Source organism: Tigriopus californicus, chromosome 9, assembly GCF_007210705.1.
Source record: "Tigriopus californicus strain San Diego chromosome 9, Tcal_SD_v2.1, whole genome shotgun sequence".
NCBI classification, from domain to species: domain Eukaryota; kingdom Metazoa; phylum Arthropoda; class Copepoda; order Harpacticoida; family Harpacticidae; genus Tigriopus; species Tigriopus californicus.
In genome coordinates, this window is record NC_081448.1 from 12,364,328 (window position 1) to 12,376,238 (window position 11,911).

At 43.1% G+C, this 11,911-nt stretch overlaps 2 protein-coding genes across 13 annotated transcripts in view; one reads left to right on the plus strand and one right to left on the minus strand.

The window, feature by feature from the left end:
- LOC131887102 (muscle calcium channel subunit alpha-1-like) overlaps positions 1 to 5,041 on the plus strand; it is a 37,134-nt gene extending 32,093 nt beyond the window's left edge. For all 12 annotated transcript variants that reach the window (XM_059235615.1, XM_059235616.1, XM_059235618.1 and 9 more), the window contains 4 exons: positions 102 to 179; positions 1,487 to 2,067; positions 3,224 to 3,336; positions 3,398 to 5,041. In XM_059235615.1, coding sequence (XP_059091598.1) covers positions 102 to 179; positions 1,487 to 2,067; positions 3,224 to 3,336; positions 3,398 to 3,772 — 1,147 coding nt within the window. In that variant the 3' untranslated portion in view covers positions 3,773 to 5,041. The remainder of the gene's footprint in view (positions 1 to 101; positions 180 to 1,486; positions 2,068 to 3,223; positions 3,337 to 3,397) is intronic.
- LOC131887105 (acidic phospholipase A2 PA4-like) lies at positions 5,034 to 9,761 on the minus strand. The gene is made up of 3 exons (XM_059235628.1): positions 9,345 to 9,761; positions 6,486 to 6,728; positions 5,034 to 5,293 (listed from the first exon to the last, which is right to left on the minus strand). The coding sequence occupies exons 1-3, from the start codon at positions 9,497 to 9,499 to the stop codon at positions 5,101 to 5,103; spliced, it is 591 nt and encodes a 196-aa protein (XP_059091611.1). The 5' UTR covers positions 9,500 to 9,761; the 3' UTR covers positions 5,034 to 5,100.
- Between the last annotated feature and the right edge of the window lie 2,150 nt (positions 9,762 to 11,911).

The following is an 11,911-nucleotide window of genomic DNA, read 5'->3' on the forward strand; positions in this document are numbered from 1 at the left end:
ACAAAATTCATTCAGAAAAATGCCTGACGAGTAAGAGCCACGTGGTCAGGGTGACGAGTTTTGAGCGAGCAGTTAGTTTTTATTAATAATTTCAATTTTAGGGATTTCCCCACTGACCCGGCCAATATTCAGATGCGTCCTGTCAAGCTGGCCAATGGGGACTCTCAAGATCATTCCAGGTAAGGCCTACTATTTTTAATAGGTGTCTCCCATTCTTACAACGAACCAGTCCCTTTTGTCAATCTTTTATCACATGTTTCCTGGAACGAAAGAAAGGCAGAAACAGTTCCTCCCACAGCTCTTACAGACTGTTCTCCAAAATAATCAAAAAAATTCTCTCATTTTGGAAGATCCGGTGAAATCTTCTTTATTGCCTCCTTTAGGATATAGGTAGGCGTATCTAAAAAGCGCATCCTTAACCAAAAGAGATCCACTAAGATCTCAAATAAGACAAGCTTAGGCACAATTGCCACTGTCCTTAAATGCAGCAAATGTCAGAGCACTTGAGCACCCCCCACGAATCAGTGTTCCTCCTCATGAATGTGCTTGATCAGCACTCCCGACTTTACTTTAAAAAAAGGCTTGACCGATTCCAGTCGAAGTTAAATCGCTATCGTGAATACAGTAATTGCTTGGACAGCTTTTCTAGCAATTAGCTGAAAAGCCTAAACTGATCCGCCACTGACAAGACTGGCATAAAACTCCTAAATCAACCATCTTTAATTTTTTCAGGGCTGATTATCAATATTTGCACCCCTATTACAATGGTAGGTCGAGGGTACACGAAGGTTGCCATTAACCTGGAGAGAGGTGTGATCTTCCCGGACTCTTTTTCGTAACCCTGAATTCAACATTCTTAACCCAGCTAAAACAAAAGGAGTCCGGAGCTTTTCGTGTTTGTGAACTTACTAACTTGATTTAAGCAACTCTTTGGCTCTCCATCACCACTATCTTTTCATCTTTTGCTTAAGGCGTCTTATCAAAACAACTACTTCCTCCTTCTCTGCAAACAAAAACCACCACTAATACGCGATGATAACAAAGATGAAACGACAAATCATCCCCATCTTTCGGCACTTTCTCAACCTGTGTGGTGTTGTCTTTCTTTGCCAATCTCAGTCCTAACTCTCACAAATCTCTGGTTAATGTTCAACCTAGTTACTGATTGAGGCTTTATTTTAACAAAAACATATTTTTCCCACCCCTACCCTCTTTGAACCAGGCTAACAAATCAACCAACATTGATAGACACTTCTCACTACTCCTATTACATCCTCTGATGATGTTAAAGAGTTGGCCCTCAACCATCCATGTCACTAAAATCGGGAGCTTCAAATCTCTTGCACTGTCGTTACTCAGGCTATTCGCCATTCGCCATTTTCACTCGTTCTCTTTTTCTGCATAGACCAACCCCTTTTGGGGTTGGTTCTAACCGGTTCAAAACGCGACTTTCGGCGTTGACCCATTGCTCGCCTTCACATTCTAGCGTCGACGACGGAGAGCCCAGGGCATGTGAGAGTCATCTCTCCTCAAACAGTGAAGACCCCACTCCCCCCTTTAGTCCCACCCTAACCAATGCCCTTCGTTTTGAGTTTGGCCGCACCAGTTCCGCGGCCCGGCCGCTTTCGCAAAATCAGACCTTTGAGTTCCTTCCCCGATCCCGTCCCACAAACTCGTACAGCCACTCGGGCCTGAATCGGATCTCCACGTTGAGACCGAAGAAGGCCACGACGGTGGTTGTGGTGAAGTCGGCCTCGGCCCATTCCTTCAAGTGCCTTCAGAGACAATCGTCGTCCTTGGAGGAGGAGCTCGAGGACGATCTCGAGGAGCTACCGCATATTTCCCATGGGATCCGACACCTGTCGGCTCAAGCCATGGCCATTGTAGGCATATCTCCCAATGGGGACACTTGGACCCCTCAGATGCTCCTCCGAGCACCGAATCCATATTCGGGTCGTACGGTGTATGCCGGAAGTCTGGCGCTAATGCCTTTGTCCAGATCTCATCCGGAAAAGTTTGCTTCCTACTTTTCGAATTCCGCTGCTCCTTCATTGGTACCTTATCCAGGTTAGGCTATGTACTCGCACCTAGGTCTCGTGGGCCAAGCTCCCCTTCCTACTACTGCTACTACCTGTTCCTCGGAATGCCTGGATGTACTACTTCTACAACAACAAACTCTTTTTATACTACGCTACTCCTCTCTCTCTCTCTTTCTCTCTCTCTAGCTATCTCTCTACTTTTCTCTCATTGTTTTCTTTTTTCATTTCTTCGTGATCCAGAACCAAAACAAATTGCTTATTTTCGATGTCTCCGTACACCCCTAAGATGCATCTGCCCTTACATGCTCTTCTAAAAGGTGCATTCACCTTGAGATGGTTCAGATATCTGGTTTGCAGACGTAGTTTTAAAAGTCTCCAAGCTTTTATGGGGAGTCACCCAGAGCCAAGAGGAACCCTCAAGTTTGATAACATGAACGCTTAGTATGTTCATCAACCATTTATCCAGCCAACCTACATTCCTACCTACCTACCAGCCACCATAGTTCTAAACCATGCATCAACTAAACCATGGCCATTGCTGCCAAAAATAAATGATAATACCCTTAATCAATAGGCCCTGCATGCGTGTGTACTACTATTGCTACTCCACTGCCACATCCCACTTCACCTTACTTTTGCGACGAGTGTTCCATTGCTTCCAGACCAGCTGCCGGGTGCCCCTCCCCTGCCCAAACCCACTTGCAAAGCCCAACACTCAATGATATGCCTAATGATAAACTAACGACCGCCAACGACTTGCACCTCTAAAATCATATTTCAGCCATCCGTCCAATGGACCTTAGGCTTGTGTGTCAATTTCAGCCTTTGTTTCATCACCATTCACTGTTTTGCGTACTTTTCCATAACGTGTTCATTTTGCTTCCTTCCATTTTCACTGGGCACACTCTACGGTATTGCTCTCTGTGTGTGGCTCGTCGCTTAACCAAAACACTCACTATTTGTCTTAGACGGTTCATGATTATTTGATCACCCACATGGTTTCGTGCCAAATGGTTTTTCCTTTCTTCAAAAAAGGCATCTTGGTAGCTCAAAGGAGTGGTCGACCCTGTCATGATTGTCATATCTGTATGTGTACTACTCACACATTAACCAACAAACTTACCCTGGGTGTCGCATTCTAAAGTGTAAGTAGCACTGAGATTATGATCCGCTTCCTCTTTTAGCCAATGGTGATTCCGCGCCCCCGGGCTCACTCTCGAAATCTGTGCCAAGCAGTCCAAGTGACCGGAAGCAAGGGCTTCCAATTGCTGGCTCGGCTGAGAACTTGGTCGGAAGGGTGAGTTCTTTTCCCTCCTGGATATTTAAAGACATTATGCTTTAAACACGAATGTTCTTAGGTTCTACGCGATCAAGGCCTGGGAAAGTATTGTGATCCAGAATTTGTCCGTGCCGCGTCTCGAGAAATGCAAGAAGCCATGGATATGACTCCCGAGGAGTTTGACCAAGCGGCTCATCGTCTCCTTCAAGCTGAGCAAGACGGGAGTCTGGAGTTCGCCGTACCCGGCACCGATGGTGACCCTGAAGACGGACATTGGGTCGATGAAGATGACGAGACGGTTCCATTACGGTCCCCGCCATCTCGATTTATGTTCACAGACCCGCGACAGTCCAACGATCAAGGGCCTCAAGCTCCCAATCGACAACGACGCGGTGGGGGTGGAGGAGGCGGACCCAGCATGGTTTCCAGTCGACGGCGTGACACTAATGTGTAAATTTTAAACTCTTGTTGGACGGCAGTGAAACTCTTGAAAGCATCGAGTGACCTCATCTCAAGTGGAAGTTCATAAATGCCAGAAATACCACAAAGAGGGAGAACGGAGTGCGAGAAAGAGAGAGAGAGAGAGAGGAAAGGACAGAATTGGAACGAGACTCGTTGCTTCATGAAGGTTCAAATTGCCAACTTCAAACCCAGTGATTCCTTTACGAAAAAAAAAGAATATTACATTACTACTCTCCACCAAGTGCCTCGACAATAACAATGTTGTGATAAACTCCCCCCAAGCTAAAGTGTTTTCGAGCTTGATTTTACTCGCCCATTGATTCCTTTGGTGATCTGACCAACATCAACCTCTTTATCATCATCATCCTTATGTGTTGTTGTTTTTTTGAACAAAGAAGTGCCATACTCTCTACCCACACACGCACACACTACCACATCTAAGAATCTCTTTGCATCCTCATTACTTGTTTGTTTGTTTGTTTTCGCTTCTGCCACGCCCACTGACCCCCCCCCTCTCTCTTAAGGGCATTATTAGCCGCCCGGCCCTTTCTTCTCCTCCAGCTTCGTCTTGTTTTGAATACCATCCCCTCTTTCAACTTTAACTTGTGCCATTGCGGATTGGGTGTGCCATCACGTCATTTTTGACTTTTTTATACTCTTGATTTAGCTCGTCAAACAAAACTCGAACCCTGTCACACTCAACACACAAACATTCACGCACACATTCAGACATTCACGCGGTCAATTCAAAGCCCGACTAAGAAAATGTTTCATAACGTCCAATTCATTGTTCCACGTTCCTGTTTTCTCGTCCCTCACCAAACCCCTCGAATGTACCAAACAACGCTGTGTTCATGAGCCGGAAATTAAATGATATGAAATGGAAAGAAGCACAAGAAACTCGAAAGAGATATAAGAAGAAAATAGGTATAAGTAAGACTTTTAATGACGAACAAACACTAGGGTCTTAAAGATCACTGCAAGCTCGCAAGTGACCCTGATCGATCCATATTTTCTATTTTCCTCTTTCTTCTAATCTCTACACATTCATCGTCATTCTCATACAAAAAAAGAACCACTTTACCAAACACGCTACCAATATCTCCGATCCTCCCTTTATGTCGCTAAGATATCCCCACCCCCTTTTTCTGTTGCACAATTCACGCCCTCAAATTTTGTCTCTCCTCTCCTCAATGTCAAGAGACTTTGGGAACCTCTTCATGAACACCCGAAAATAAAATCAAAATCTCGTATAAACAAACGCCTCAAATATATTCTGATGAAAGGCATCCGCCATAGGTAGGGTCTTCGTCAGTTCCACTAATACGGAATGGGAGCTTTATTCACAGCCTGAAGTTGTTCCTCGTATTGTATGCAGTTGCCCCACCAACTTCGTTCCACGCAAACGGGATGTTGGGTCAAGGTAAAACACTGAGTTCGGATCACATTGAAAAACATTCGACCCACCGTATCTGCACTTGCCGTATTGGCCATTTTTAAACAGCTCCGAAACCTGTAAAGCAACAAAGTTGGATGACTTGTTAGAAGAAGGACCAATAAGGTGCTGTTTCGACTTGTCCTAGAAGATTAGGACTTGATAAGATTATAGGGGTCGTCTTCAATAACTTGTGGCACATCTTAGATTTAGTGCAGACAAAAACTGTTGGAACATGTCAAGTAAATTTAGTTGTGACAAACGTTCGATGTTCTTAGGCTTTGATCGATCAGTTTTGGAACGAGCCAAGCTGTGGTCAAAAGTGGGACATTTCGAGGTTTTTAAGAGGCTAAATCTCAATAGCAAACAGCTTAGAGCCTACAACCATTGCAAGCTCGGCAGTTCCCGGAACATCTTTACGTATGGCAAGACATCTTACAACATGTTCTGGCTCTTAAGCCTAAACGCCATACTGCATAACAAAGACAAGAAAGTTTTCCTAACTTTTCGCTCTTGTTATTGTTACGAGCACATTGGACTAATGAAGTGACTCTCTTTTTCTGTGGTTACCATACGAGTACATACGCAGTGTACGTTACAAAATACGTGTGCTCTCATCAGAGCCTAGATCCTCACCCAAATCTTGAGATCTTCCATAGAAGTTCAAGACCTAGAGAGACCATACTGGTCACGCTAAACTGTTACAGATAGACCCTCTCTATCAGTAAATATATTACTACAAGTAAATAATAAAGAAGCGTTGCGCACAAAAAGGAATTGAAGTTCATCAGCAGATCCCGAGTAGGTGTAAACACCTATTCTTGACTCTTTGGCTTTATGCCATAGGTCTATGTTTTGCGTTAGGGTGAGGTGAGCCCATGTATTATTTCCGTCCAAGTTTTTGGACCACTTTCGGTTCTTTTTTCATACCCAAACATGGTTTCTTTTCCCACGTCAGAACAGTTGCCAAAGCCAAATATGATTGAAAATGTTTCTTTTGTTCTGCTTATAAGGCCATGAATACTTTTTCAACCGAATAAAGTAGGTTTCATTGATTCATTTAAAAAGCCAACCATTGAACGTTTGATTTAGATATCAAGCAAATGGAATGAGTAAGTAGAAACGTAGTTTCAATTTCTTAAACATTTAAAAAACCGACAACAGTTACACCGGTAAAGGCTGCTATTCCTATCCTTTTCCCGAGAAACCTTGGTCTCTAAAGGTACTAGATTCTCTACAAAGAACATCCTGCGGGATTTTTGCCTCTCACCGATTGTCACAAGAGCAATGAAGCATGGGGTAGACTCTCCAATTGTACAATCCATACTTTGTGCCCAGGGGTGGAATATGAGCCGGGCATTCCAAGTCATGTTGACGGCAACATCGATCCGCTGCTCCAAATGCTCCAAGATCCTCAAAACGATCGGCACGAGATCCTCGCCCACACCAATTTGTTCCCGGCATCCTCATGACAGTCATGAATGACGAAGGCTGTCCTGACGTCCTTTTGCGTCTGCAAATATTCAAATAGACCTTTACTCACTTTCAGGGTGTTGTTTGAATAGGGCGACTTATGACTATTTTCTTTGGCACGGTTATATCTTCACACCTGATTTCGTTGTTCTGTTGTTTCTCTGAGGAAAAGAATAAAGCTTGGGATTAGAGTATGCTAAGTGTTTGCTCAAATGCTTTCTAATACCTTAAACAACTACCAGACTTGTGAAGTGAAGAGTTTCCTGGCCAGTACTTGCTAAAATTGTCCAAGTGGAAGAAAACAAGGCCGAGGAAACTTCTTCAGAGTAATGTCAACAAGGCCTAGAGGACGAGTTATGCATGTTTTTTTTTTATTTCTGCCATGATGCATGTGTGAATGTCCGGATTAAAACCTTCCCATGGGTTTATTAGTCTAGGTTCTCGGTGTATTTGGACACGACGCTCACCAATTGTGCAAAGGATGAAAAAGGTCACGTTTTAGTTTTTTGCGAGCTAAAGAGAGTCGAATGGGAAACGCGCCGCTCAAGGTCATAAAAGCAAATATGTTTGCCGTTTTGGCACATGGCGACCAGGATTTTCCGGGAACGTATTGCTTCGGCAACGGATTTCTGTATCTATTTTGCCTAAGACCCTCTTTCATCTCGCATACATGACGAGGCTCAGTTTTTTTTTTCAGGCAGTTCTTTAATTTGTTACCGAATTGGAACGCCTCGTAAATCACCGATTTGAGTCCAATTACCCTGCAATGTCTAACAGAAAATGTTTGTTTGTTTATATTGTGGACCTCATTGGACTTCCAATCAGTAGTATTGACGTTATCCATCTACGGATTTACACCTAAAACCGAATCCGTAAATGTGCTACATACCACTATTGTAGACACAGATATAATAGATTAAAAACATCATTTTGTAAAACGAATAACGTTTGTATAAGCCAGCTATGTTTCTCCCCCGAACATATCACTTGGCAGATCTTTTACTACTAGAAAAGCCCCCAATTTGTTCCATGTTTGGCATAAAACTCTCTCGGTTCTAGCGTCTCACGAGCCATTTTGAATTCCATATGCCAAACGATTTGCATTTCTAATTTGCCTCTCCCTGCTCAGCTTTAGGATTTTGTGTCTGTGATGTCGAAAACTGCGGTTTGTCTCGTAAAAGAGCAAAACTCAGTGTGGCCAAAGCGTGTTTTCAAAAACATGTCGGTGAGCACAGTTTCATGAGCATTCACACACTTGACTGAACGATTCCAGATTTGTCAAGCCTAAACTAGCTCCCCTGAATCATGGTCATAAATTGAGGGTTGTTGAGAAGGCGTCTACGTGTCTTGCGTGGATATTTATGGCACATAACCTTTTTTTACTTCATGTCCGCCCTAAACAAGAAGCGTTCTTGTTGTTGTAGATTATTCTAGTTCCAAGAACTAGCCTAGCAGGCGCGTCCCAAACTGCTTTTTATATTACATCATTACTATTGATTTTTCTGAATGGCAACGACAAACTACATTAGAAAGGTTAGACAATTGCTGGACCATCAGCGTCACACTTCATATCAGCTGAGATCCTTATCATAAAACTCAAATAGGGATAGGAGCTTGTAAGTTGCAACTTACTCTTCAAGTGGAACAACAAAAGTAGTTTGGAAGCGAGCCTCCAACTACATGTTCTTTTTCTTAGCATAATGGACTCTGTCGCAAATGAGATTCAACTAAAAACATTTTCGCTTCGCCCAACTCATTCTCATTTCAAAGGTCATCTCCGAACAGTTAACCTGAGCTGGTGCATAATGGAGAGCTGATCTATTCGATCCTCCTTTCCTATTTTTCTCCCCAGACCATAAAGACCGATCATAGATCAGTACGTTTAAGACAGATTAGAGTGTGCAGAAATTGGCATTGGTTGTTGGTTAGTGAAACCGCCTTGAAATCGAAGGTCTGTGGTCTGCTTTAATTCTGGCTAAGGAGGTGATCGAGAGCCTCGGAGGTCCATATTGTGTTTGCTCTGGAACTACAAAGAAATTGGCAGAAGACTCTTCATCTGGCTTTGGAACCCCCGATCGGTAGGTTGGGCGGATGCCTGGATAGTGGATGGTGGTGGGACAGATTCAAAGGCGAATCCCTCTCATTCTCCTACTTTATTTCACGTTGCCGACCATTCCATCGTTCATAGCCGATTGTCAGGACGTGAAAGGATTTTTGAATGGAACATAAAAAGTCTTCAATTGTTGTTCCTACCTACTTCGCTCCTTCCCTCTTTATTTCTTTCCTTCCTTCCTTCCTTCCCTCCTCCCTCTCTCCGTCCTCCTCTCTGTCTCTCTTTGGCTTTTCCACCCGATATTTCCCTCCCAACCAACTTGTCCCCAAAGTTAACAACTGATGTCAAGGAAATGAGCCAAACCTTACGGCAGTAATAGGAAGGCCAACGTTCTCCACCATCATTCCAAATCCCTTTTTTGTGACTCTTTCAAATCCGGCGACGGGTGGATATAAAAATCAATGCGTGGGAACTTATCCTTGGATCAATATGTTTTTACAGGATCAATGCAAGGTTGAAAGCTGGCATTGGAAACGTGTTTCCAAACATAAAAAAAGGAGTCTTCATGATTGTACGCCCATGGTAAAAGAACCCTCCACTCACCTGATCCCATGAAATCCTGATGAGTCAAGTCTGTCTTTTGGTCTTTTCTCGGTTAGCGCATCGAAAACTGGACATTCAATTAATAGCAATACGATGGAAAACACAACAAGATGAATAACACTAATCTTTACAGTCCACACCATGTTGTCTGCCATTCAAATTGCCGAGCCAGTTTTTTTTGGGGGGGAGGGGGGGGGGGGCTGGTTTTCTTTCCAGAGACAAGACGCCGTCCGTTGATGTTGCAGATGTCTTTTCACTATTCTTTTGCATGGAAATGACACTTAATTCTTCTTAGACGGGGAAACAGAGGAGAGGAGTCTCCATTCTCGTTTGATTATGATGATGAAACTTTTCATCTCGATTTGTTTTTTATGTCGACTGTCTTTAGCTTCTGCTTGCTTGCTTGCTTGCTTGTTCCCTCGCCATCTTGCTCTCAAGAGAACTGGATTGGGTTCCTCAGCAGGCCCAAGCAGCACATCTAGTCCGTTCATTTCCAGATGAGGTTAGTACTAGTTCTCCATAAAGTAGTCACGAAGAGCCTTGGTGAGCTTCAGGCCTTCTAGAATGGCCTACGAACTCTGGACGACTCGTAAGTCCTCGTAACCAAGTGTTTTAAACGTAATTTTGTCTTCCTTCGCAATTGAATAAGAATGTCATATGATTTGACAAAAAAAATCAGTGTTCACCAGAGATTCGAGCTCTCGTGGAACCTTTGTGTCTGCAACGATCATGGTGCTAAAACTTTAAGCAACTTTGTCAGATGAAGAGCATGTTTTTGAGCTGAGCCACATACCCTAGAAAGGCGAAAGGCGTTGCATGAAACATGACAATGTTATCGACCTCTACATATGTTGGAAAAAGAACGATCTAGTTGCTACTATTATTATTGCTAGTACAAAACGAGTCTGCGAAAGTCAGACTATGGAGTGTTTTTTGGCTGGGTATGCGCTCCTTCAATGAGACGTCCAATATTTGCGTGAATAAACGATACGGTCTGTGTTCAACTTTGTCAATATGCCAATGGATCTAAGGCTCTATTTTGTCCGGATGTCAATCGAGGTGTGCCAATGTTAATCAATACATGGCAGAGACGTATTTGCAATAATAGCCATTACCTCTATTTAAGTCAGACATGACTGTTACATTGGGGTGCTTTACAATCGTCGTAGTTGATTCAGACAATTCGTTTACATACAATAGCAGTTTCAGAATGAAATATTTCTATGTTGTTCCAAATGGAACAACGTTATCTCCTGCCTTAGTTATTCATTTTCTATATGTGTCGGGGAACAGGACAATTCTTGATAGATCTTATCATAAAACGTAACTAGTCAATAGCTCTTGACAGAGGCTACTTTGATTTCAATTGACTCCACTTGTCAAATCAATGTCTTTGGTTTGAAGAAGCCTTCGGAGCCTTTCTGTAAATCACCTTCAAAGGCCCGAACTTACGGATAGCTCAACTTCAAGGCCTGTCATAACTTATTAGTCAACCTTTGGGGGTAAAGTGAAGACTCGAAGGAAAAAGGAATACCAAACCTCTCAATCTCACAAGGATTACTCTATTCCCCGTATTCCCACGAGATGTCTGAAAGTCTGAATACTTTTTCTTCATATCCCCGTTGAGATGAGGAGAGGTTCAAAGGGTGGCGTACATTGCATTTACTGTATAGGAAACTGTTGCATCCAATCATCGCCTTCTTTAGCCGAAGGGTGGTGTTCACGCATTCGAAATGGAATCTGGTTCAACATGGACTGGTTGAGGGCACTGTACATAATGATGGTGCCAAGAGCATTCGTTGGTCCTTCACTTCTGCATTCACTTAATCAGAGGAGATGCATCGCTTACTATTCTCGATTAAACGGCACATTGATGTCAGTTCCATTTCAACTCGAACGGAATTCATTGTTGGCCAGAATTCGCCGCCTGGGAAAGGTCTCATCTTGAATTGGCCACGATTTCGGTTCCACTAATTTGGAAAAGCTGCCAGTCATGTTCCACGCTGATGATGCCCGGGTGAATGTCACATCTTTGTTGTTTCTTAATGTCGACATTTTAACAAAATGAAGTGTCATTAAAGGTTCCACCTACTCACTTACGAGAGGCAAGTGACTGGCTTTCTAACGAGACGAGATAATTGCATTCGACAGGTGAGTTTCGCCACCATTTCAAACCACGGAAAGAACGTATTTTCGAGTTTTTGATCGGTACAAAAAGTGCTTTTATGATAATGGATTATGTGGAAAAGTCAAATGTGATCGATTTTTGTCAACAGAAACTTGATGTTTTTCAGAGGTAGGATTTCTTTATTGAAGCACGCTTTGTCACCACGGTCAAATATCGAATGACGACCTCACACGTACAATGGAAAAAGGGGCTTCCTTTGCCATTTGGAGGTATTCTTTGTCAAGAAATGGTAGCTTAACGAAAAGTGTTGTAACTCACCTTGACGTAAGTTAATTGTGTTCTTGATAGGGCTGAGATCATATTTTCACTTTGCAAGCTATTACCAAAGAAAATGGGCCCCTCAAACATTGACGAGACGATAAAAGCAACATTCCCACCA